The sequence below is a fragment of the Nerophis ophidion genome, linkage group LG28, assembly GCF_033978795.1.
Source record: "Nerophis ophidion isolate RoL-2023_Sa linkage group LG28, RoL_Noph_v1.0, whole genome shotgun sequence".
Taxonomy (NCBI): Eukaryota; Metazoa; Chordata; class Actinopteri; order Syngnathiformes; family Syngnathidae; genus Nerophis; species Nerophis ophidion.
This window is the reverse complement of record NC_084638.1, coordinates 12,055,664-12,083,527: the sequence shown is the minus strand read 5'-3', so window position 1 is coordinate 12,083,527 and position 27,864 is coordinate 12,055,664. Positions and strand designations below refer to the sequence as shown.

The 27,864-nt window shown below is 44.7% G+C and overlaps 1 protein-coding gene across 1 annotated transcript; it reads right to left on the bottom strand.

Annotated features, from left to right (window-relative positions):
• Positions 1 to 882: 882 nt before the first annotated feature.
• Positions 883 to 27,461, bottom strand: LOC133544909 (uncharacterized). The gene is made up of 19 exons (XM_061890151.1): positions 25,755 to 27,461; positions 25,578 to 25,681; positions 23,543 to 23,697; positions 23,300 to 23,468; positions 23,110 to 23,233; positions 22,923 to 23,023; positions 20,241 to 20,455; positions 20,039 to 20,147; positions 17,483 to 17,689; positions 13,844 to 14,240; positions 13,668 to 13,771; positions 8,248 to 8,402; positions 8,007 to 8,175; positions 7,817 to 7,940; positions 5,826 to 5,926; positions 5,546 to 5,760; positions 5,363 to 5,471; positions 2,989 to 3,195; positions 883 to 1,029 (listed from the first exon to the last, which is right to left on the bottom strand). Exons 1-19 carry the CDS (start codon positions 26,124 to 26,126, stop codon positions 966 to 968), a joined length of 3,201 nt encoding a protein of 1,066 aa, XP_061746135.1. The 5' UTR covers positions 26,127 to 27,461; the 3' UTR covers positions 883 to 965.
• Positions 27,462 to 27,864: the final 403 nt, after the last annotated feature.

Below are 27,864 nucleotides of genomic sequence, written 5' to 3'. Positions count from 1 at the left end.
ACGTGTTCATGTCCGTCGGTCAAAAAAGGTGAAATTGAGTCAGGCAGAATTTTAAAATGCTCCAAATTGGTGTTAATTTTTAATCCATCCAGATAAAATAAAATCAAAATCAAATTACAGGTTGTCATTTATGTAGTTTACTAATTTCTCTCAACTGTTGTACTACATATGTACTCTGTACATATGTAGCATCACCTACAACGATACAAATAATTGCTATAGTGACATCCGGTGGACACATTTAGAACAGCAGTTTCTTTCATTCAAGAATTTCGGCTCATTTTTATACTTATTAGTGTGTTTGACACCCCTGATCTAGATGCATATTTAATCACCATTTAAGGGCGAGATACACAAATACTATCATTCATCCATCCATTTTCTACCGCTTATTCCCTTTGGAGTCGCTGGTGCCTATCTCAGCTGGACAAGTCGCCACCTCATCGCAGGGCCAACACGGATAGACAGACATGATTCACACTCACATTCACACACTATCAATCAACCTTTCTACCCCCAGGTGCACGTTTTTGGAGGTGGGAGGAAGCCGGAGTACCCGGAGGGAACCCACGCAATCACGGGGAGAACATGCAAACTCCACGAAGAAGGATCCCGAGCCTGGGATTGAACCCTGACTACTCAGGAACTTCGTATTGTGAGGCAGACGCACTGACCCCTCTGCAACCGTGAAGCCCGTATTGTAATCAACAGAAAGATATTGTCTTGACCCGATAACTACAAAGCGAAGAGGAAGCGGGACCTGACTCCCCTCCAGGGACCTCTTCTTTGAACTGTTTTACGACCTTTTCTTTGAACTGTTCTGTAACCAAAGGCGATGGCTGTTTACGACCCCTCTGCCACCGTGAAGCCCGTCCAGGAACATATGAATTAAAATATTTATTCGGCACATTGTACAATTCAGAGACACACACAACAAAAGACCCCTGCAGTGTTCCCGATCCAAACTAAAATCGTGTTGATTTTCTGCCAGCGTGTTCACTCCGTCCATTTTTTAGGGTACTCCCATTTCTGTAAAGAAACAGGAAAACACAAAATGGATACATTAATACACTTTTTGCATCGTTTTGGATAAAAAAATATTTACGGGTTGAAAATAAAAGCACATTCATAAATACAAACCGTTTTGGATTGACTGAGACCATTGTGCGGTGTATGGTCAATCATTTTCCTAATTTCCCTAAGACTAAGGAGCTGGTCATCGACTTCAAGAAGAAAAATACCCCTGTGGAGCCCATCAAAAGCCAGGGCCGGGAGGTGGCAGTAGTGGGGCAGTACAAGTACCCGGGAGTCCACTTGAACAGCAGACTGAACAGGAAGGACAACAGCAAAGCTGTATGCTGGAAAATCATGAGCAGGGCCGTCTTATCGTTAATTCATTAAGTAGCAACTTGGATGCAGCAGCAGCGGCAGCCAGACACCGCCCAGCTCTACGGTACACCACTTGAACGGCTTTCTGTGGGAGCCCACCGAGCTTGGAACTTGGGACGGCTGGGCCGAGAATTAGCAGAGAAGTGGGTCATCCTAGCACAGCGCTGGCATCTCTGTCCCGTGGCTGAGAAAGTTGGCGCAAGGGTAGAGTGGGCGGGAGAGTCACAATTCCCACACAGTTTGCGTGCTGTAGCGGCCTGACGTCTTGCGACATTCACCTCGGAGTCCACGTGAGGGGAGAAGTTGGCAGGGGGCTGAGCTTCTGGGCTCATTGTCTGAGCCAGTGGTGCAAAGTGTGCAGGGGAGGGGTGTACGCCGGTGAGGCGCGATGCTAAATATGCAGCAGACACCAGTTGAAAAGCCATTTCTACCGTTTTCGACCACAGCAGGTCGGAATCGGGTCGGCAGGACAAAAGCTCCAGCAGAGACCCCCAGACTTCCCTTTCCAAAGCAACATTAGCAACTTTCTCCTGGGGGATCCCGAAACGTCCCAGGCCAGAGAGAAAATGTAATCCCCCTCTGGTCCTTGGCCTGCCCCTGGGTCTCCTCCCAGTGGGACGTGCAACGAGGACCTCTCTAGGGAGACGCTGGTGAGGCATTCGCACGAGATCCCCGAACTACCTGAGCTGGCTCCTTTCCAAGCAAAGGAGCAGCGGCTCTACTCAGAGTCTCTCTCGGGTGACTGAACTTCTCACCCTATCTCTAAGGGAGATGCCAGCCACTCTTCTGAGGAAACTCATTTCACCCGCTCGTATCTACGATCTTATTCTTTCGGTCATGACCCACATTTCATGACCATAGGTGAGAGTAGGACTATAGATAGCTCGGTAAACCGAGAGCTTTGCCTACAGCGCGGCAGAGAGACTGCAAAACTGCCCCAGCTGCTCCGATTCTCCTGGCTGATTTCCTTCTCCATCTTTCCCTCACTCGTGAACAAGACCCCGAGACACTTAAACTCCGCCACCTGGGACAGAGTCTCGTTCTCTGTAAAAACCATCGGTTTCCTGCTGAGAACCAAGGCCTCAGATTTGGAGGCATTTCTTCTTCCAAAAGGCCAAATTTGCAGAGGCTCGCCAGGTAGCCGAGATCGGTGACGTAGCTGTGTACCAAATCCACGGCGTGTTGTCGCCGCTGGCGGAAAATGATTCGCCAGCAAAATGTCCGGTAAGCAAAGCGACACAGTCCGCTTAATTCTGCGCAGGTCCAAGAGTGTTAAAAACCCTTTAACCCTCGCTACCCAGGCTGTGGATTATAATGGCCTAGCATTGTTAGCCCAATGACCGCTAAAAAGACAAATACCAGCAAGACCAAGGGATAGGCTGCTCGATAAAAGGAGGCTAAGGAGAAAAAGGAAGCGGCATCCTTGCCGCCAATGTTATATCCAAGGATTCACAGACTCGACTGTGTATTTTAATTTTCGACACTTCCAAAAGGCACAGGTCAAACTGCTTTACGGCACCACACTTCACTGTCATAACACACCATCACCAGAACACAGCATAGACTATGTGCTAGAAACAGAACAATTAGTTGGCTTACTTGTTGCCCTCAACCTCGCTGGTAGAATCCAGCAGTTCTTTGCCCCTGGTTTCAGGGAGGAAGAAACCCAGAAATCCACTAAGCATCGAAAGGGTGCCGAAGACGATGTTGGGTAGGAACCACTGATACAACGCCAACATGTTGATTGATGGAGAGAGGAGACCAGCTACTCGCCCAATAGTGGACAAGAACCCAACAGCTGATTGCCTGAGGAGAAAGGAGAGTAGAACTGGAAGTGCAGAACACTGGGAATAAAATGTTGACACAAACTAATATACGTTCATTCAAATGATCGACTAGCTTTTTTTGCAGAAGCTCCTTAAAAACAGCACAGCGCTCCTGTAACGCCGGCAAAATAAATGAACTAAAATCAAATGTCTACTCTAGAAGACGCTGGTTCTCTAGAATATACAAAATAGGACTAATAGTGAAGACAGCAGCCCCTCGGTTCTTAGCTTTCTGGAAAAGGGGGGCTCCAATACCCCTGCTTTGATTGCCTTACTTTGAGAACTAAAACAAAGCCATGGCATTCACAACCCCGTGACCCTGAGAAGACTACACGGTATACGGTAAATGCTGATCTCAGGGCAATCAATCAGTCGCAACTGGACTGTTTGGTTTGTCTTAAAAGCATACTTGCCAACCTTGAGACGTCCAAATTCGGGAGATGGGGGGTTTTGTGGTAGCTGGGGGTGTATATTGTAGCATCCTTGAAGAGTTAATGCTGCATGGGGTTCTGGGTATTTCTTCTGTTGTGTTTTTGTTGTGTTACAGTGCGGATGTTCTCCCGAAATGTGTTTGCCATTCTTGTTTGGTGTGGGTTTACAGTGTGTGGCGCATATATGTAACAGTTTTTAAAGTTGTTTATACGGCCACCCTCAGTGTGACTTGTATGGCTTTCGACCAAGTATGCCTTGCGTTCACTAATGTGTGTTGCATATATCGTCTGACTGAGTAGAAGCGGACGTGACGACATGTTGTAGGGGACTTTAAAGCCAGCGCCTTTAAGACACGCCACCAATATTGTTGTCCGGGTGGAAATCGGGAGAATGTTCGCCTCGGCGGATTTTCGGGGGGGGGCACTGAAATTCGGGAGTCTCCCGGGAAAATCGCAAGGGTTGGCAAGTATGCTTAGAAGACGTTTGCAAGAGATAATAAATATTTAGGGTTTTGGCACCAGCCGCTAGACTAGATCCGATCGGGCTAAGTCTAGGACTAGATCCGACCAATCTAAGTCTATGGGCATGAACTGTTAAAAGTTACTCGGATCAGAGGCGAAAAGTCTTCTAAGACAGTGGTCCCAAACCTTTTTGTAGCTGCGGACCGGTCAACGCTTGATAAGGTCTCCCGCGGCCTGGCGGGGGTGGAGGGGTTTGGGGGAGATTCTTTTTATTCATTTATTTATTTATTTTTTGTCATGAAAAGGTGAGTTTTTTGTGTTGGTGCACTAATTGTTAGTGTATCTTGATTTAATAAAAATAAATAAATAAATAAAATAAAAAAATTAAAAAAATAAAAAAATAAATCTTTCGCGGCCCAGTACCAATCGGCAAAGGTGGTTGAGGAGGAAGGGGGAGGGGGGTATTTTAGTTTTTTTTCATGAAAAAGGGAGGTATTTTAGGTTGGTGCACTAAAAAAATAAAACAAAAATTAATAAAACAAAAATTAAAAAAATAAATAAATAATGAAAAATTCTTCTGTGGCCCGGTACCAATCAGCCCGGTGGTAGGGGAGGGGGTGTGAGTGGGGTGGGGGGATTTAATCACTAATTTTAAGTGTATCTTGTGTTTTTTTTATGTTGATTTAATGAAAAAAAAAAAATAATAAAACAAGATAAAAATAAATAAATAAAAATTAATTTAAAAAAAATTCTGCGGCCCGGTACCAACCCGGTGGTTGTGGGGGTGGTTGGATATTTTTATTTATTATTTTATTTTGCCATGAAAAAGGGAGGTTTTTTTGGGTTGGTGCACTAATTGTAAGTGTATCTTGTGTTTTTTATGTTGATTTAATAAAAATAATAACAAAATAAAAATACATTAAAAAATATAAAATAAAGTAAAAAAAAATTATTCTGCGGCTGAGGGGGCGGGTGGGCATTTTTTTAAATTTATGAATATTTTGTCATGAAAAAGGGAGGCTTTTTGGGTTGGTGCACTAATTGTAAGTGTATCTTGTGTTTTTTATGTTGATTTAATTAAAAAAAAATTAAATAAAATTTAAACTTTTTTTTTTTAAATTCCGCGGCCTGGTACCAGTCGGCCCGGTGGTTGGGGACCACCGTTCTAAGACAAACCAAACAGTCCAGTTGCGATCGATTGAATGCCCTGAGATTACAATGACCCGGATGAATGAGAACATGCACATTGCTTACCTGACTGAAGTGGGGAACAGCTCCTGAGAGTAGACCATGGACACCGAAATATTCCAGTCCAAAAGGCACTTCCCTGCTGTTAAAAGAGCCACAATAGCAACGGCATTGTCTAGAATGGGAACCGGTGAAAGATATGTGAGTGTAATATGTCCAAACTAAGGCGTGATTCCTGTGAAAAGTCACCTTGAGGTAAAGCCACGGTCAGGAGACTGAGCAAGCCCCCTGCCAGGAGGGTTAGAATCCCAGACATTTTTCTCCCCAACAACTCCAAAAACCAGATGCACAGAAAGTGCGCGGGTATTTCGGAGATTCCAAACGCAGTTTGAACCAGGAAGATGTTCAAACCAAACGTTCCGACACCGAGAGAAATACACATGTAGCCTAAGTATGCCGAAAACCTGGGTGAGAAAAGAGAAATAAATGAGGGGGATGTGACACTGAATCACTAAATGTTTTTACGCACCAGAAAAAACACGAAATTATTAAATAAATCAGCAGCTTTCTTGTGGTTAAAAGCATTTTCATGGCTTCACGTTCGACCTCTTTTCCCTCATGTTCTTCTAGCTGCGTAGTTCAAGAGAAGAACAAACGATTAAAGAACGGAATAAATAATTGAGTGGGTTACCGTATTTCCTTGAATTGCCGCCTGCTTGGAATTACTGAGGGGCCAAACTCGTCACGTCACGAGTGACATTTCACCTGTTTTCAAATGTATTTATTTTTTAATATACCGTAGCTGCGTGTGTCAAATATGAGTCATTAAATGACTCCCGCCTCCTGGTGGTAGAGGGCGCTAGTGATCCTTCTTGCGACCAGAAGAAAGTTAAAGTACCAATGATTGTCACACACACACACTAGGTGTGAAGTGAAGTGAAGTGAATTATATTTATATAGCGCTTTTCTCTAGTGACTCAAAGCGCTTTACATAGTGAAACCCAATATCTAAGTTACATTTAAACCAGTGTGGGTGGCACTGGGAGCAGGTGGGTAAGGTGTCTTGCCCAAGGACACAACGGCAGTGACTAGGATGGCGGAAGCGGGAATCGAATCGAGCTATACCGACCCTATACCGTGGCAAAATGTATCCTCTGCATTTGACCCTCCCCCTTGTTCACCCCCTGGGAGGTGAGGGGAGCAGTGGGCAGCACCGGGAATCATTTTTGGTGATTTAACCCCCCAATTCCAACCCTTGATGCTGAGTGCCAAGCAGGGAGGTAATGGGTCCCATTTTTATAGTCTTTGGTACGACTCGAACCTACCGATCTCAGGGCGGACACTTGAACCACTAGGCCACTGAGTAGGTGAAGAAGTGGAGGATTACATATCTAAAATAAAACCGTTTTCTAAACTGGACTTTCAACCGAAGCAGGAGGTAATAAAGGAAGATCTCCATCGAGACAGAGAGACTTTTAAAACTGAAGGAAGATAAGGAAGACTTCTATAAACAAGTTGTCGATGCTTTTGATCAGCATGGACTTCATTTATAAGTAAAGGTAAGACCATAAAAACGTTTTATTTTATCAAATGTGCTTTTCATGATGGTATCTGTGGCGGAGCCGACGGGCTGACGGCGGGGCAGGACTCGCTATGGCCCTGTTCAAGATGGCGGCCAGGAGGCGGAGGATGCAGCAGAACGACGAGGCGGGGCGTGCCGGGAGCGATTCGAGATCAGGTGCGTGGCTCACACACCGGCTCCCAATTTCACAATCTCCTCACAGTGTTTAAAAGGGGAGAAGGAGGAAAACTCAAAAGGGCAGAAGCGGACGAACAAGACCGATCCGAGAATGAGCCCCCGACACCGGCGGCTGAAAAGCAGACTGAGACAAGCAGCGGAGGAGGCGCTGAAAAGCGACTCGATCGACACTGACGCTTCCCATCCATCCATCCATTTTTTACCGCTTATTCCCTTTTGGGGTCGCGGGGGGCGCTGGCGCGTATCTCAGCTACAATCGGACAATTCGCCACCCCATCGCAGGGACAACATTCACACTCACATTCAAACACTAGGGCCAATTTTGTGTTGCCAATCAACCTATCCCCAGGTGCATGTCTTTGGAAGTGGGAGGAAGCCGGAGTACCCGGAAGGAACCCACGCATTCACGGGGAGAACATGCAAACTCCACACGGAAAGATCCCGAGCCTGGGATTGAACCCAGGACTGCAGGATCTTCGTATTGTCAGGCAGATGCACTAACCGTGAAGCCACTGACGCATTCCTATTTGAAAAAATAAAAGAGTCAAACCTGCTCGACACAATGTCCTTCCTGGGTGGTCCACGCAACCCACAAGACGACGGCTGGAGTCCTTCACAGTATCCTTACATCACACTCAAATTTTTAAGCGCAGGCCTGAATTTATCGCAAGGCTTTGGTAGGCGCCGGAGTGAGAAGAGGTTTTAAATTAATTAGCGCCCCGGCGGCAATTCAAGGAAATACGGTATTTGATAAAGCACACCATGCAGTCCAGAGTATTCTCCGGGACTTCCTGTTTATTTATTGAGGCCACTCCCTTGATCAACGTCTTTGCTTCTCCAATTCTTCCCTGACTCAACAACCACCTGGCGGATTCTGGAATCCACCTTGAATAAAAGGTTTAGATAGATAAATGGATAGAACTTTATTGATTCCTTCAGAATCAGACTTACCACATGTAGATGACCAGAGGAAAGTAAGCTGCTCCCAGCACGTATTGAGCTACTCTCCAGTTCCGAATGACGTAGACCAGTCCGGCCATGAAACATTGTCCGACTGCAGCAAAAACCTGACTCAAACAGGAGGCCCAGGACCTTTTGGTGACTCCGATCCACTCCGTAGCTATGGGGACATTTTTTTTTTTACACTCAAGTTGTACACAAGTTCAAGCCCCCCCCAAGTCGGATGCCATACCCAACACAGTCGAGTTCATCCGATACGCGCCGCAGGCGATCCCGACCAGGAACTGCGCCACGATGTAGACGTAGATATCCGGAGCCGCTCCGACCATGAAGGTGCACGCTATCTGGAGCAAGGCGGGTATCTGCGTTGTTCTCAGACGACCGAATCTAAAAGTGGACGTTCCAGATGGTTAGTCGTCCAAGTCCAGTCAAGTCAAGTCAGTTTTACAACAACTTTTAAAGCAAATTGGTGAGGGGGTGGACGAGAAATTTTGGCCTAATGGGCAGACTCAGCTCAGGTCAAAGGCCAGCGAGAAGTCTTAAGAAGGGTTTTGAAAACCCCCAGGCTCTGGACAACAACTTTTAAAGCAAAGGGGTGAAGGGGTGGACGAGGTGGGGAGCTGTGTCTGCCTAGTGGGCAGACACAGCTCAGGTCAAAGGCCAGCGAGAAGTCTTAAGAAGGGTTTTGAAAACCCCCAGGCTCTGGACTGACCCAATGTGGAGGGGAAAGCTGTTCCAGAGCTTAGGGGGGTATCTGCGTTGTTCTCAGACGACCGAATCTAAAAGTGGACGTTCCAGTTAGTTAGTCGTCCAAGTCCAGTCAAGTCAAGTCAGTTTTACAACAACTCTTAAAGCAAAGGGGTGACGGGGTGGACGAGAAATTTTGGCCTAGTGGGCAGACACAGCTCAGGTCAAAGGCCAGCGAGAAGTCTTAAGCAGGGTTTTGAAAACCCCCAGGCTCTGGACAACAACTTTTAAAGCAAAGGGGTGAAGGGGTGGACGAGAAATGGTGGCCTAGTGGGCAGACACAGCTCAGGTCAAAGGCCAGCGGGAAGTCTTAAGAAGGGTTTTGAAAACCCCCAGGCTCTGGACTGACCTAATGTGGAGGGGAAGGCTGTTCCAGAGCTTAGGGGCGGCAACGGAAAAAGGCTCTGTCCCCTCTGGTCTTTAGTCTGGATCTAGGGAAAGCCGACAGCAGTTGGTCAGCTGACCTTAGGGCTCTAGACGAGGTATGATGATGCAGGAGCTCGGTCAGGTATGGTGGGGCCAGACCATTTAGGGACTTAAAAACAATTAAAGCTGCAAGCAGCGATGGACGGGACCGACTTTTGCTGGTGTTTCCTGCCTTTACCCATTCAACATATCTTTACCTGCACATTACCTACCTTCCCTGCAACCTGGGGTCACACTGGTGCTTCTTTCTGTCACCCATACACGCCGGTGCTTCCTGCCATCACCCAGACAACATACCTGCACATGACCTACCTTCTCTGTATCCTGGAGTCAAACTGGTGCCTCCTTCTTTCGCCCAGTCAACATATCTTTACCCGCACGGTACCTACCTTCTCTGCATTGTGTGGTCAGGCTGGTGTTTCCTGCTTTTAAGCGGCCATCTTGAGACAGAAACAGCAGCGCAGCAGCATCAGCGCAGATGTTCTTTTAAGGCTCGTAAAATCAAAACCGGAGCAGTTAGATCAACTCTTTGCGAAACTTTTAATCAGAAGGGTTCAATCTCTTTCCTGTGAGAGTTTGAAGCCGATACGACAAACGCGCTCAGAGGAGATAATGTTTGAAAAAAGGTGATGGGTTTTTACACAACTTTTGTTTTGAAGGGGTAATTGCCAACTTCCTGTTGGTTTTTGCTGAAGGATGTCAATGGATGAAATGTAGGTCTAAGTGAGACCTACATAGAAGTTTTTGTTTCATGTCTCTATGACATTCCTACTGGAAGTTACAGGCAGTTTTGTCTGTGTTTTCTTCCTAGGAACAGTTTTGTCTGTGTTTTATTCCTAGGGGGCGCTACAGCGCAATTTTGAGTTTTGGGGTTGGGTTTTTGATTAGATCGCAATTTTCGCCAGTCCTGATGCGTGTGTCCAGTTTGGTGAGTTTTGAAGCATTTTAAGGGGGTCAAATTACAGCTCAAAGAGGCAAAGGTGAGTGTTTTTACAAAACTTCTGTTTTGAAGGGGCAATTGAAAACTTCCTGGTGATTTTTGCTGAAGGATGTCAGTGTATGAAATCTAGGTCTAAGTGAGACCTACATAGAGAATGTTGTTTCATGTCGATAAGACATTCCTACAGGAAGTTACAGGCAGTTTTGTCTGTGTTTTCTTCCTAGGGGGCGCTAGAGCGCAATTTTTAGTTTTGGTGTTAGGTTTTTGATTAAATCCCAATGTTTGCCAGTCCTGATGGTGAGTTTTAAAGCATGTTAAGGGGGTCAAATTACAGCTCAAAGAGGCAAAGGTGAGTGTTTTTACAAAACTTTTGTTTTGAAGGGGGAATTGCAAACTTCCTGTTGATTTTTGCTGAAGGGTGTCATTGTATGAAATCTAGGTCTAAGTCAGACCTACATAGAGGTTGTTGGTTCATGTCCCTAAAACATTCCTCCTGGAAGTTACAAGCAGTTTTGTCTGTGTTTTCTTCCTAGGGGGCGCTAGAGTGCAATTTTTTAGTTTTGGGGTTAGTTTTTTGATTAAATCGCAATGTTCCCCAGTCCTGATGGTGAGTTTTGAAGCATGTTAAGGGGGTCAGATTACAGCTCAAAGAGGCAAAGGTGAGTGTTTTTACAGAACTTTTGTTCTGAAGGGGGAATTGCCAACTTCCTGTTGATTTTTACTGAAGGATGTCAGTGTATGAAATCTAGGTCTAAGTGAGACCTACATAGAGAATGTTGTTTCATGTCGATAAGACATTCCTACAGGAAGTTACAAGCAGTTTTGTCTGTGTTTTCTTCCTAGGGGGCGCTAGAGCGCAATTTATAGTTTTGGGGTTAGGTTTTTGATTAAATCGCAATGTTCCCCAGTCCTGATGGTGAGTTTTGAAGCATGTTAAGGGGTTCAAATTACAGCTCAAAGAGGCAAAGGATGACAGGTTTTTACAAAACTTTTGTTTTGAAGGTGGAATTGCAAACTTCCTGTTGATTTTTGCTGAAGGGTGTCAGTGTATGAAATCTAGGTCTAAGTCAGACCTACATATATGTTTTTGGTTCATGTCTCTACAACATTCCTACTGGAAGTTAGAAGCAATTGTGTCTGTGTTTTCTTCCTAGGGGGCGCTAGAGTGCAATTTTTAGTTTTGGGGTTAGTTTTTTGATTAAATCGCAATGTTCCCCAGTCCTGATGATGAGTTTTGAAGCATGTTATGGGGGTCAAATTACAGCTCAAAGAGGCAAAGGTGAGTGTTTTTACAAAACTTTTGTTTTGAAGGGGGAATTGCAAACTTCCTGGTGATTTTTGCTGAAGGATGTCAGTGTATTAAATCTAGGTCTAAGTGAGACCTACATAGATGTTTTTGGTTCATGTCTATACAACATTCCTACTGGAAGTTACAACCAGTTTTGTCTGTGTTTTCTTCCTAGGGGGCGCTAGAGCGCAATTTTTAGTTTTGGAGTTAGTTTTTTTATTAAATCGCAATGCTCGCCAGCCCTGATGGTGAGTTTTGAAGCATGTTAAGGGGGTCAAATTACAGCTCAAAGAGGCAAAGGTGAGTGTTTTTACAAAACTTTTGTTTTGAAGGGTGAATTGCAAACTTCCTGTTGATTTTTGCTGAAGGGTGTCAGTGTATGAAATCAAGGTCTAAGTCAGACCTAAATAGAGGTTGTTGGTTCATGTCCCTACAACATTCCTACTGGAAGTTAGAGGCAGTTTTGTCTGTGTTTTTTTCCTAGGGGGCGCTAGAGTGCAATTTTTAGTTTTGGGGTTAGTTTTTTGATTAAATCGCAATGTTCCCCATTCCTGATGATGAGTTTTGAAACATGTTAAGGGGGTCAAATTACAGCTCAAATAGGCAAAGGTGAGTGTTTTTACAAAACTTTTGTTTTGAAGGGGGAATTGCAAACTTCCTGTTGATTTTTGCTGAAAGGTGTCAGTGTATGAAATCTAGGTCTAAGTCAGACCTACATAAAGGTTGTTGGTTCATGTCCCTGCAACATTCCTACTGGAAGTTACAAGCAGTTTTGTCCGTGTTTTCTTCCTAGGGGGCGCTAGAGTGCAATTTTTAGTTTTGGGGTTAGTTTTTTGATTAAATCGCAATGTTCCCCAGTCCTGATGGTGAGTTTTGAAACATGTTAAGGGGGTCAAATTACAGCTCAAAGAGGCAAAGGTGAGTGTTTTTACAAAACATTTGTTTTTAAGGGGGAATTGCAAACTTCCTGTTGAGTTTTGCTAAAGGGTGTCAGAGTGTGAAATTTAGGTATAAGTGAGACCTACATAGAGAATGTTGTTTCATGTCGCAAATACATTCTTACTGGAAGTTACAGGCAGTTTTGTCTGTTTTCTTCCTAGGGGGCGCTAGAGCGCAATTTTTAGTTTTGGGGTTAGTTTTTTGATTAAATCGCAATGTTCCCCAGTCCTGATGGTGAGTTTTGAAGCATGTTAAGGGGGTCAAATTACAGCTCAAAGAGGCAAAGGTGAGTGTTTTTACTAAATTTTTGTTTTGAAGGGGGAATTGCAAACTTCCTGTTGATTTTTGCTGAAGGGTGTCAGTGTATGAAATCTAGGTCTAAGTGAGAGCTACATAGAGGTTTTTGGTTCATGTCTCTAAAACATTCCTACTGGAAGTCACAGGCAGTTTGTCTGTGTTTTCTTCCTAGGGGGCGCTAGATCGCAATTTTTAGTTTTGGGGTTAGGTTTTTGATTAAATCGCAATGTTCCCCAGTCCTGATGGTGAGTTTTGAAGCATGTTAAGGGGGTCAAATTACAGCTCAAAGAGGCAAAGGTGAGTGTTTTTCCAAAACTTTTGTTTTGAAGGGGGAATTGCAAACTTCCTGTCGTTTTTTGCTGAAGGGTGTCAGTGTATGAAATCAAGGTCTAAGTCAGACCTACATAGAGGTTGTTGGTTCATGTCCCTACAACATTCCTACTGGAAGTTACAACTAGTTTTGTCTGTGTTTTCTTCCTAGGGGGCGCTAGAGTGCAATTTTTTAGTTTTGGGGTTAGTTTTTTGATTAAATCGCAATGTTCCCCAGTCCTGATGGTGAGTTTTGAAGCATGTTAAGGGGGTCAAATTACAGCTCAAAGAGGCAAAGGTGAGTGTTTTTACAAAACTTTTGTTTTGAAGGGGGAATTGCAAACTTCCTGTTGATTTTTGCTGAAGGGTGTCAGTGTATGAAATCTAGGTCTAAGTGAGAGCTACATAGAGGTTTTTGGTTCATGTCTCCACAACATTCCTACTGGAAGTTACAGGCAGTTTTGTCTGTGTTTTCTTCCTAGGGGGCGCTAGAGTGCAATTTTTAGTTTTGGGCTTAGGTTCTTGATTAAATCGCAATGTTCGCCAGGCCTGATGGTGAGTTTTGAAGCATGTTAAGAGGGTCAAATTACAGCTCAAAGCAACGGAATAATAACAAGAAAGAAAGAATAAAACGCTAGAAACTCAATAGGGTCCTCTGTCCCAAAGGGACAATGGGACAAAAGGCGTGGCCCTTTAGGATACTTACGATTCAGCAAGAGGTCCAAAGACGAAAGAACCAACAAGACAACCAGCCATGAAAACTGTCTTCACCAGAGCCGGTACGTTGGACCTGTCACACACCAGATCAAACTACCAGGCAACACCCGCAGAATTAGCATGTCTGAAACAACTGAGACAGAAAATAAGCGTGCAGTCACTTACGTCAGAGACAATGGTGGACTCGTACGTGGTGTCGTAGTACACCCAACCGTTCTGGCACACCGTGGTCTCATTGAGTCCGCGGTCCCTGATGGTCCCGATGTCCCAGTCCACCGGAAGGAACATGCGACACCGGCTGAAAGAACCGTCCTGCTCCAGAGGAACGGTCAGGTTCAGCTGATCCTCCAACGTCAGGTTGGGAGCAGCCCGGAGGATCCAGTCCGTGTCGCAATGTCGCTCCGGATCGGACTCGATAAAAAGAAAACTACACAGAGCACAATTCAAAATCATATTTGGAAAAGTTAGTCCAAAAAGTATGAGCTTCTGGAAAATTCCAAATTCTCCAATGGCCTGCAGGATCTCCCCAAAAGCCATGTTCCTCCGTGCGAGAGTGTGGTGTCTTCAAGGGTTGATGTTAATTGTCTGTTGAACTAAGAAAATGCCGATAAACCGGATCAAGGATGTCATGAGGATTATAAATTGTGGGCTTGGTCTGTAGTTTGTGCCAGAGTCATTATTATTCATTTTAGTTTTTGTTACCTAGCCATACTTGCCAACCCTCCCGGATTATCTGGGAGACTCCAGAAATTCAGCGCCTCTCCCGGGACAAATTTTATCCCGAAAATCTCCCGAAATTCAGGTGGAGCTGGAGGCCACGCCCCCTCCAGTTCCACGCGGACCCGAGTGACGTGTCGACAGCCTGTTTTCACGTCCGCTTTTCCCACAATATAAACGGCGAGCCAGCCCGATGACGTTAAAACTGTAGAATGATCGAGGGCGAGTTCTTGGTTTCTTAGCTAGTTTCATTAACGTTTTTGTCTACCGTAAAGCAGTTCGTCTGCCGTAAATAGAAATGTTGTCACACTCTTAAACAGGACAATACTGCCATCTACTGTACATAGAATAGAATGTACTTTATTCATCCCTGGGGGAAATTCAGCACCACAGTTCGCTCACATTAAACAATGATAATAATAAATAATATATTATATCGTATTTCCTTGAATTGCCACCGGGGCGCTAATTAACTTAAAACCTCTTCTCACTCCTGCGCTTACCAAAGGCATGCGGTAAAAGTAAGCATGCGCTAATTATTTTAAAACCTCTTCTCACTCCGGCACTTACCAAAGGCATGCAGTAAAAATTTGAGTGTGATGTAAGGATACCGTCATGGAAAGCACATTTAATAAAAAAAAAAAAAAACTTTATTATGGTCTTACCTTTACTTATAAATGAAGTCCATGCCAGCTCCTTCTGATCAAAAGCATCAACATTTTGTTTATAGAAGTCTTCCTTATCTTCCTTCAGTTTTAAAAGTCTCTCTGTCTCGATGGAGATCTTCCTTTATTACCTCCCCCAGCACATATCACGTCACTCATTTCACTTCTTCTGCAGCCGAGTAGTCGCAAGAAGGATCACTAGCACCCTCTACCTACCATTTAGACAGACGCAGCTACGGTATTGTGACGGACTCAAGCCCTCGTCTTGCGGGTTCCCAGGACCACCAAGGAAGGACATGGCTTGAGCAGTTTGACTTTGTTTATTTTTCAATAAAACCTCAGTCCAGGTCGCTCTTTCGCTCCTCCTCTCCGCTCGCTCGCCGCCATCTTGGGCAGGGCTACAGCGTGCCCAGCCTGTTTGTCGGACCGTCGGCTCCACAGGTATATTAATAAACATAGCTGCTTACTGTTTTTTTTTTAGCATACTGGTATTCAATAGCTCCCAAAGTACCAAAATTGACTAAGAAAATAGAATAAATAAAAACATTAAAAGAGCAGAGCTGATGCAACCAGCTGTCACTCCAGCAGCACATACAGCCACGAAAGCAAAACAACAACAAAATAATCAACCAATAATATATTTTCATCATCATCGGCGGTATGACGATCCTCCTGGTAGGGGTGTGTCCCTTCATGGAGGATGCCTGTGCGTGACTTTGTTCAACGTGCGGAGACTGTTGCACAGACGATCCTTGACAGAATCGGTTCAGGGTCCAGTGGCAGAGAGTCCAAGACGACTGGGGTACCCTTTTCTGCTGCAGCCTTCTTCCGCCATCGCAGCCGTTGTGGTAGTTCTTAAATCTACCGTCTTCCGCCTGCTCCGCCGTTGAGGTCTTCACCGTATCCCTGGCTAGGGGGCAGTCAGGTACTACCTGGGGTAACAGTAGTAAAGGGGTTAACCTCCTTGTGCCCCAAGACCCCCATAGATGAGCCTCCACTGCCGGATGCACTTTAACGTCATGCCCAGGACACAAAATATCATGCACACACAAGCAACCAAACAAAAACATCATTGCAACACCCATACACACTTTCATCTGCTGGGGCCTGGGGAGCATGGCCGGAGAAAGGAGCAGACCCAACAAAGCAACCAAGAGAGCCGACTGCACCCTCGGCCGTCCACTAACTTTCGGCCAGTGTCCAGTCCGCATGGGAGAGCGAGGACGTGTCCAAGGAGACCGAAGTGTAGGATACCTGCTCATTCAGCCAAGACACTGAAAAGGATTTGCAAATCATTGTATTCGGTTTTTATTTAGCATTTACACAACGGGCCAAGTTCACTAACTGTGGGTTGACATGAAAACATGTAATAATTACATCATTTTTGGTCATTTTTTAAGCATTACTGTAAATTGTTTCCCGGCAGTAAATAACAAATAATAAAATATTGGCAGGTTTTGTGGCAGTGTTACCATTTAGCAGGGCTCGTGGACAAAATATCACTGGTGTGCCAAGTGATGGGATGGCTGTATCTTTCAGCACTTGTGCTCTCCTCGGGCCGGCAAATTGTGGAATTACCAAAAGCCGACCCAGCCGAAAACCTTTTACTATACCAGGTGAGATGCATTACTTGTAACGTAGGACTAACTTTTCCTGCAGCAAAAGCATTTTAAGGCCAGCTTACGGAAACACTTTAGTATGGGGAACACATATTAACCTTTAATTAGTCGCTTATTAACATGCAAATTAGTAACATATCGGCTCTTAATTAGTCATTATTAAGTATGCCTTATTTTGCATGGCCTTATTATGCAACCAGTAAGCCATTAACTAAGAGTCTTCCCTCAATAACCTCAGAATTATTGCTTATTAGTAACCCTAACCCTAACCCTTATATGTTCCCCTAGTGTCCATAGAACTCTGATTTAAGTCTTTGTTACTTTAAGTAAGTAAGTAAGTACTTTAAGTTTAGGTTACCCCCTCCAACCTTCGAGGACAAAGCTACGAACAATGGGAGAACGCTCTCCCTGACCACCTGAGGGTACCACAGACTGTGAATGCTTTTAAAAAAGACTTAAAAACCCTTTTTTTTTAAAAAACAAAAACATTTTTTAAGATATATGCATACTAATTCTAGCTATTTGGCTGTTCTAGTTTTTACTTTTATTATTTTTTTTTTAATACACTGTACCACTTTGAGGTTGTTTACTCAATGCAAAGTGCTTTTTACAAATAAAATATATTATTATTATTATTATTAATAAGCAACTAATTAATGGTGAACATGTTCCCCATACTAACAAAGCGGAATAGGTGAACCAGCCCGATTGTGAAAAAAAGATTTAAATGGCAGTTTCCCTTTAACAGGCTTAGACTGGCTGAATTTCCCTTACTGGATACAGACTGGCAGGGGTTGGCTTACCCGTTGCCCAGGACCTCCTTGGAAGAATCAGGCAGTTCTTGGCTTCTGGTTTCAGGAAGGAAGATCACAAAAGCTCCACTGAGCAACACCAGGCTGCTGAAGACCACGATGGGTAAGGACCAGTGATAGAAGGCCAACAGGTTGAGTGGCGGGGCGAGCAGACCGCCTACTCTGGAGACCAAAGACACCATGCTGACAGCAGTTTGCCTGGGGAGAATAAGTGTTAGAAGCACAGAATCTGCCATAACGTACATAATTAAGACGAAGAGGTTATTAATTATACCGGTTTTTTGAGACCCCTTGAGTTAGAATAATTGTTTCTAACTTATCGCAAAAACTTTGGTGTTACATTGAGTGCCCGGTGAGTTTTACGAGCCTTACCAAGAGTAAGGCTCGTAAAACTCCGCCGTGTAGGGGGGGAAGCAACATGAAGGTGTTCCGTTTTCTTTCATGTATTGTAATCAAACAGAAAGAGGAAGCTCCTTTTTCAACAGTTTTACGGACCTCTATTTGGAATCTTTTACGACCTTTTCTGTGAACCGTTTACGACCTTTTCCTTTGAACTGTTGTAATCAGAGACGATGGCTGTTTACCTAGAAGCAGCTGTTGTCATGTGGTCGGAGAAAGTCCAAATCGAGGGGCAGGCGTACAATCCCGGCGTCTCTCCTCAATTGAGCCGAATTTAATTCCGTCTCTGTTTAATTCTTTGCTTCTTGTCTTGTTTAATAGATGTCATCAGTGTTTGAACCGGACACCTTGATCCGGTTTTCTCTCTCTGTGTCTCGCCATCTCAACTCGACCGGCCAAGACAGATGGATGCCCTACAGAACCCGGGTTCTGTTAAAGGTTTTCAAGAGGGTTTTTTTTTCCCCCCTTGCATCTGTCACCAAGTTGCTCTTCGTTAAAGTATGAGGGGGTATGCCTTAAGACGACTCGGCTACACCAGGAGTCAAGTGGGATAGGCTCCAGATTCCTGGTGATCCAGAACAGGATAAGCGGTATGCATGGACAAGTTGCTTAACAGGTTTCCCGGAGATTACTCAAATAGTAACACAGAATTAGTAATCATAATCAATGATTACGTCTAACCTTCTTACAGGTTGAACCCTGACAAATAATATGAAAGCATGTGTTAATTACAAAGATTACTATTAAGGCTAACAGTCGTGAGTTTCGAATAATTTCTATAACTCTTATTTTTTTGTGATAGAGTGATTGGAGCACATACTTGTTTCTTCAGCATTGTCCACACGTTTAAATCAGGACTTTGGGAAGGCCATTCTAAAACCTTCATTCTGGCCTTATTTAATGGGAGATGGGAGACCGGGCTTTCTGCTCCGCCGCTCCCTGTCCGTGGAACGCTCTCCCTGACCACCTGAGGGCACCACAGACTGTGGATGCTTTAAAAAAAAAAAAAAGCATTTTCTTTTTTTTTAAAATATATGCATGCTAGTTCTAGCTATTAGGCTGTTATAATTTTTATTTTTATTTATTTTTTATGATCTTTTTATTTTTCAATACACAGTAGCACTTTGAGGTTGTTTGCAAATAAAATCCATTATTATTATTTAGCCATCCCTTTACCACTTTTAATGTGTGTTTGGGGTCATTGTCCTGTTGGAACACCCAACCGCGCCCGAGACCCAACCTCCGGGCTGATGATTTTAGGTTGTCCTGAAGAATTTGGAGGTAATCCTCCTTTTTCACTGTCCCATTTACTCTCTGTAAACCGCCAGTTCCATTGGCAGCAAAACAGCCCCAGAACATAATACTACCACCACCATGCTTGACGGTAGGTATGGTGTTCCTGGGATTTTCGGTATTGTGGCCTAACAGCTTCATTTCTGTTTCATCTGACATTACATGGACAAAGATGAGACCATCTGGAGGAGAGTTCTGTGGATCAACCAGAAGCTTGTGGATGGCTACCAAATATTAACATGTTTTTTTGTGACCAACAAGTATGTGCTCCACTCACTCTATCACAAAAATACAAGGGTTTCAGAAATTATTAAAAACTCAAGACAGCCATGATATTATGTTCTTTACAAGTGTATGTAAACTTTTGATCGCGACTGTAGGTCAGACTGATTGTTAGTCGGGACCCGAGGTGGACCGCTCGCCTGTGCATGGGCAGCTGACCCGTCTTCGCTCCGGATGGTCTCCAGCTAGCCCCACTATGGACTGGACTCTCACTATTATCTTAGATCCACCATGGACTGGACTTTCACAATATTATGTTAGACCCACTCGACGTCCATTGCATCCGGTCTCCCCTAGAGGGGTGGGGGGTGGGGGGGTCACCCACATCTGCGGCCCTCTCCAAGGTTTCTCATAGTCATTCTCATTGGCATCCTACTGGGTTGTGAGTTTTTCCTTGCCCTTATGTGGGATCTGAACCGAGGATGTCAATGTGGCTTGTGCAGCCCTTTGAGACACTTGTGAAACTTCTCTATGACTTAAGCTCTTCTGTTTGATATTGTCATTACCCACAAGTGGTGGGAAAGTGCATTACAATGAGTTCCACAGCCCTACGGTTGAGAAACATTGGCTTACCTGACTGTGGTGGGAAACAGCTCGTGAATGTACACCATGCACACCGAACTAGCCCAGGTGACGAAGAACTTCCCTGTGGTTACCAAAACGGAAACCGCAACCACATCGCCTGGAATGAGAGTCCATGTACAATAAACTAAAGACCTAACAACCAACACATAAAAAAAGTATATATATATTTTTTGGAATAAAAAAAGTTCACCTTGTGAGAATGCAAGTGTTAGCAGGCAAACAACACCGCTGGCGAAAAGGGTTAAAACCAGGGACAATTTCCTTCCCCATTTTTCCAAAATCCAGATGCAGAGGAGGTGTGCGGGTAATTCCGAAACCCCGAACAGGAATTGATTCAGGAAGATGTTCAGGCCAAACGCACCCACATTGAGGAGAAGACTAAAGTAGGCTATATTGACGGAAAACCTATCAGCGGGATAGAGAAATGGTAACAGAGAAATAGCAGTCAAGACTTGGCAATGACAGTCCGACAAGGTCCCTATATTGACAGAAAACCTATCAGGGGAGTGGGGAATTGGTAAAAGAGAAATAACAGTCTAGACTTGGCAATGACAGTCCGACAAGGTCCCTATATTGACGGAAAACCTATCAGGGGAGTGGGGAATTGGTAACAGAGAAATAACAGTCTAGACTTGGCAATGACAGTCCCTATATTGACAGAAAACCTATCGGGGGGTGGGGAAATGGTAACAGAGAAATAACAGTCAAGCCTTGGCAATGACAGTCCGACAAGGTCCCTACATTGACGGAAAACCTATAAGGGGGTGGGTAATCGTAACAGAAATAACAGTTAGGACTTGGCAATGACAGTCCGACAAAGTCCCTATATTGACGGAAAACCTATCAGGGGGGTGGGTAATGGTAACAGAGAAATAACAGTCTAGACTTGGCAATGACAGTCCGACAAAGTCCCTATATTGACGGAAAACCTATCAGGGGGTGGGAAATGGTAACAGAGAAACAACAGTCAAGACTTGGCAATGACAGTCTGACAAGGTCCCTATATTGACGGAAAACCTATCTGGGGGTGGGTAATGGTAACAAAAATAACAGTCCAGACTCGGCAATGAGAGTCCGACAAGGTCCCTATATTGACGGAAAACCTATCAGGGGGTGGCTAATGGTAACAGAAATAACAGTCTAGACTCGTCCATGACTGTCCGACAAGGTCCCTACATTGACGGAAAACTTATCAGGGGGTGGGTAATGGTAACAGAAATAACAGTCTAGACTTGGCAACGACAGTCCCTATATTGACGGTAAACCTATCAGGGGGGTGGGGAAATGGTAACAGAGAAATAACAGTCAAGACTTGGCAATGACAGTCCGACAAGGTCGCTATATTGACGGAAAACCTATCAGGGGATGGGAATGGTAACAGAGAAATAAAAGTCTAGACTTTGCAATGACAGTCCGACAAGGTCCCTATATTGACAGAAAACCTATCGGGGGGGGGGGGGGGGGGGGGGGGGGGGTAATGGTAACAGAAATAACAGTCTAGACTTGGCAATGACAGTCCGACAAGGTCCGTATATTGACGGAAAACCTATCAAGGAGGTGGGGTAATGGTAACAGAGAAATAACAATCAAGACTTGGCAATGACAGTCCGACAAGGTCCCTATATTGACGGAAAACCTATCAGGGGTGCGTAATGGTAACAGAGAAATAACCGTCAAGACTTGGCAATGCCAGTCCGACAAGGTCCCTATATTGACGGAAAACCCATAAGGGGGTGGGTAATGGTAACAGAGAAATAACAGTCAAGCCTTGGCAATGACAGTCCGACAAGGTCCCTATATTGACGGAAAACCTATCAGGGGGTGGCTAATGGTAACAGAAATAACAGTCTAGACTCGGCAATGACTGTCCGACAAGGTCCCTATATTGACGGAAAACCTATCAGGGGGTGGGAATGGTAACAGAGAAATAAAAGTCTAGACTTTGCAATGAAAGTCCGACAAGGTCCCTATATCGACAGAAAACTTATCAGGGGGGGTGGGGAAATGGTAACAGAGAAATAACAGTCTAGACTTGGCAATGACAGTCCGACAAGGTCCCTATATTGACCGAAAACCTATGGGGGGGTGGGTAATGGTAACGGAGAAATAACCGTCAAGACTTGGCAATGACAGTCCGACATGGTCCCTATATCGACAGAAAACCTATCAGGGGGGTGGGGAAATGGTAACAGAGAAATAACAGTCTAGACTTGGCAATGACAGTCCGACAAGGTCCATATATTGACGGAAAACCTATCAGGGGGTGGGGAAATGGTAACAGAAATAACAGTCTAGACTTGCTAACGACAGTCCCTATATTGACGGAAAACCTATCGGGGGGTGGGTAATGGTAACAGAGAAATAACCGTCAAGACTTGGCAATGACAGTCCGACAAGGTCCCTATATTTACGGAAAACCTATCAGGGGGTGGGGAAATGGTAACAGAGAAATAACAGTCAAGACTTGGCAATGACAGTCCGACAAGGTCCCTATATTGACGGAAAATCTTTCAGGGGGTGGGAAATGGTAACAGAGAAATAACAGTCAAGACTTGGCAATGACAGTCCGACAAGGTCCCTATATTGACGGAAAACTTATCGGGGGGTGGGGAAATGGTAACAGAGAAATAACAGTCAAGACTTGGCAATGACAGTCCGACAAGGTCCCTATATTGACGGAAAACCTATCAGGGGATGGGTAATGGTAACAGAAATAACAGTCTAGACTCGGCAATGACAGTCCGACAAGGTCCCTATATTGACGGAAAACTTATCAGGGGGTGGGTAATGGTAACAGAAAAAATAACAGTCAATGTTTCAACACAAAACAAAAAAGGGAACGGATGGATTCCTAAAAATGTGCTGAACTTACCAGATAAAAGAAATTATCAACCAATATTTCAGCAGCACTTTTGTGGTAAAGATGATTGTCATCGCTCCACTTTCCACTTCCTTTTCCTCGTGTGCCTGTAACTGCGTAATTGGGGAGAAGAACAAACTATGGTACGGCTTACGAAGACCAAGATCCTAAACGGTGTCTTTGGTTCAGCAAAGCATACCAAGCAGTCCAAAGTATTCTCCGGAATCTCCCGTTTATTCACGGACGCAGCTTTCCTGATCAAAATCTTTGCTTCCCCAACTTTCCCCTGAGTCAACAACCACCGGGCCGACTCCGGAATCCACCTTCAATGACAACTTGGGAGTTACTTGGAGAAGTGTAGAAAGTGTAACTTTCTTCTTTTTACGTACCACAAGTAGAGAGTGACGACGGAATAAGCTGCTCCCAACACGTACTGTGCAGTTCTCCAGTCACGGACTACGTAGACCAGTAGAGCTATCGCACATTGTCCCACTGCAGCAAACAGTTGGCACAAACAGGAAGCAAAGGACCTTTTGTTGACCTCGATCCACTCCGTAGCTAGAAAGACATTTTTTTATTTCTCTTTACACAGAATCAGCTCAATCTCATGTATCTGGAGCTCGAAGACAAACCTAAAAGAGTGGCGTTGGTCCTGAGACCGGCAATGCAGAGTCCGGCGAAAAACTGCGACGCTATGTAGACGTGGATGTTGGGAGAGGCGCCGCACACGAAGGTGGACAAGAGCAGAAGGACGGAGGACACCAGTGTGGTTCTCAGGCGACCGGATCTAAAAGGGACACTCAGATGAGAGGTCAGACTACCTCGGAAAACACTCGGCTCTCCAAGTCCCAGCATGAGGCTTGACATTAAAATACAGTAAAGTAGTAGGCAGGTTTTATTGAACAAGTCTATTTAATATTTTGGCCATTGTAACTTGACCAGTAAACACTGTGTTTGAATACAGGAAAATAAACACTACTTAAATAAGGGGTAGGGAACCTATGGCTCTAGAGCCAGATGTGGCTCTTTTGATGACTGCATCTGGCTCTCGGATAAATCTGAGCTGACATTGCCTAACATGATAAGTAATGAATAATTCCACTTGTAATCACAGTGCTAAAAATAACGTTCAAAATATAAAACATTCTCATGCTTTTTTTATGTTCAAGAAGTTGCGTTAATGGTAAGAAGTTATTTATTTATTATTGGTTAGTGTGGGGCTTTCCCTCCTGGGGGTTCTTCAGACCACCAAGCACCGACATGAGAGTCTGTTTCGGCGTTACAATATTGTTTTATTTTTCAATAAGTCTCTCAGTTGCTTTCCAGCAATCTTCTTTTTCTCTTTCGTTCTCGCTCGCGCTCTGGCTCCAGCTCTAACCCCGCCTCGCCTCCTGGCTGCTGCTTTTAACAGAGCGACAGGTGATTCGATAACAAGGCGCAGGTGGGCCATCTACGCACCTGTCGTTGATTTCGAGGCCGGTCCTGCCACACCCGCTTCGCTGCAGGCCCGCAGGCCACGCCGCCTCCACAGTTAGCTTCAGAATAACAACGTTATTACAAAGAATAAGAGACCTATCATACTCTAGAAATGTTGTTCTTACTTAAAAATGCATGTTTTTAGTTGTGTTAAGTGTTAAAAAATGTTTTATATAGCTCTTACGGAAATACATTTTAAAATATTTGGCTTTTTGGCTCTCTCAGCCAAAAAGGTTCCCGACCCCTGACTTAAATGATGAATCAAATATTTGGCATACCACTAGATGGAGCCCACGTACCACTAGTGCAGGCCTATATATATATATATATATAAATACTGCGATTAGATGGCGACTTGTCCAGGGTATACGCCTCCTTCCGCTGAGATAGGCCCCAGCGCCCCACGCGACCCCAAAGGAAATAAGCGGTAGAAAATGGATGGATGGATATATACACATGTGTGTATATATATATATATATATACACACACACACACATATATACATATATTCACATACATATATATATATACATGTATATATGCATATATATATATATATATATATATATATATATATATATATATATATATATGCATATATATACATATATGTACATATATATACATATGTACATATGTATGTATATGTATATTTATATATGTATGTTTATATATATATATGTATATATGTATGTATATGTATATTTATATCCATCCATCCATTTCTACCGCTTATTCCCTTTCGGGGTCGCTGGCGCCTATCTCAGCTACATTCGGGCGGAAGGCGGGGTACACCCTGGACAAGTCGCCACCTCATCGCAGGGCCAACACAGATAGACGGACAACATTCACACACTAGGGCCAATTTAGTGTTGCCAATCAACCTATCCCCAGGTGCATGTCTTTGGAGGTGGGAGGAAGCCGGAGTACCCGGAGGGAACCCACGCATTCACGGGGAGAACATGCAAACTCCACACAGAAAGATCCCGAGCCTGGATTTGAACCCAGGACTGCAGGACCTTCATATTGTGAGGCGGGCGCACTAACCCCTCTGCCACCGTGAAGCCCGTATATTTATATAAATATGATGGAATTTGGACGATGCCTATGCAAATACAGAATTTGGCACTCATCCCTAATCCAAATACACAATTATGCAAGATATAAACAATACCGGTTAGCTGACTTACGATTCCATAAGAGGTCCAAAGGTGATAGAACCGACGACTATACCAGCGAAGAAAACCGTCTTCACAACCGTCGGTACGTGAGACCTGTCACAAACGAGATCAAACTACAGAGCAACATCACGAATCAAACAAGTGTGACAACACCAGGCGATGGCGGATGAGCACGGCCTCACTTACGTCCGTGACAATGGTGGACTGGTACATGGTGTCGTTATACACCCAACCACTCCGGCACACCGTGGTCTCGTTGAGTCCGCGCTCCTTGATGGTTCCGATGTCCCAGTCCACCGGGACAAACATGTGACACCTGCTGAAAGAACCGTTCCGCTCCAGAGGAACGGTCAGGTTCAGCTGCTCCTCCAACGTCAGGTTGGGAGCAGCCCGGAGGATCCAGTCCGTGTTGCAATGTCGCTCCGGATCTGACTGGAAGAAAAGAAAACTACAGAAAGAAGCGGACAGAAGTACATTTGGAAAGGTTAATCCAAAAAGAAGAAGCTTCTGGAAAAGTCCAAATTCCCCGGTGGTCCGTAGAATCTCTTCAAAACCCATACTTCATGCGTGGCAGCAAGTAGAACTTGGCTGTTGTTTGATTGGTGACGATGAGATATTAATTTATGCGGCATTGACTTTATGCTAGAACTAACACTTTTGTTTAGATAAGAAAATTGCGAGGAACAGGTTGAGCGTTAAAAATAACTGTCCCGATTTTGGGAGTCATTCACTTGTGCAATGAGCCTTCCTTACATAACACATGATTCAAGTCTACTGTAGTAGTTGACCTGCAGGATGTAAGACTCGATTAATAAGTAGGTAGGTCTTTATTGTCATTGCAACAAGTACAACGAAATTTTTGTTTTCAGCACAAACCCGTTCAAGATTAGACAAACAAAACAGTGTACAGGGCTACAGAACAGGAACGCTGATGGGTCGCCACGAGGTGCCCCGTAAAAGATGGGAAAAGGTAAAACGCTGGGGAAGAAAACGAGTAAAAAAATACAATCTAGACTAGGCTCCTAAAGGGGGAAAAAAACCTCCGTGCAATGCACACATAAACACGTTGCATTTAATCACGACAAACTCGCAACAGAGGGGCGGGGAGTTGGGGCCCTGGAATGTTGCTTTGAAGCGCTGCCATCCGACCATCACCCCAAGGGGAAAAAGCGGTGGTGAAGGCGTGGGGTGGGGGTGGGGGTGGGGGGGTGTGCGTGTATGCCCAATTATCTTGGGTGTGATGATGTAACGTTTTTTTGAACTGAGGGCCGATCTGCAAAAGTTCGACTCCAGGTGTCGCTGAGGAGGGAGGGAGGTCAAAAGCGTCTATCGTTGAGATAGAATGGAATAGAATGAACCTTATTGTCATTATATTTGCATATAACGAGATTAAAGACTCCAACTTAAGGTGCGGTAGTGGGAACAAATATGGGGTGAAATAAATGACATAAGAGGTAAAAAAGGAAAAACTAACAATTGAAATAAACAGACAACTATCCAATAAAAATAATAAGCAATTCTGTACAATATACAAAACACTATCCATCCATCCATCCATCCATCATCTTCCGCTTATCCGAGGTCGGGTCCGGGGGCAACAGCCTAAGCAGGGAAACCCAGACTTCCCTCTCCCCAGCCACTTCGTCTAGCTCTTCCCGGGGGATCCCGAGGCGTTCCCAGGCCAGCCGGGAGACATAGTCTTCCCAACGTGTCCTGGGTCTTCCCCGTGGCCTCCTACTGGTTGGACGTGCCCTAAACACCTCCCTAGGGAGGCGTTCGGGTGGCATCCTGACCAGATGCCCGAACCACCTCATCTGGCTCCTCTCGATGTGAAGGAGCAGCGGCTTTACTTTGAGTTCCTCCCGGATGGCAGAACTTCTCACCCTATCTCTAAGGGAGAGCTCCGCCACACAGCAGAGGAAACTCATTTCGGCCGCTTGTACACGTGATCTTATCCTTTCGGTCATGACCCATCGGTCATGACCCAAAGCTCATGACCATAGGTGAGGATGGGAACGTAGATCGACCGGTAAATTGAGAGCTTTGCCTTCCGGCTCAGCTCCTTCTTCACCACAACGGATCGGTACAACGTCCGCATTACTGAAGACGCCGCACCGATCCGCCTGTCGATCTCACGATCCACTCTTCCCTCACTCGTGAACAAGACTCCTAGGTACTTGAACTCCTCCAAGTGGGGCAGGGTCTCCTCCCCAACCCGGAGATGGCATTCCACCCTTTTCCGGGCGAGAACCATGGACTCGGACTTGGAGGTGCTGTAGAAGTACAAAAATAGAAG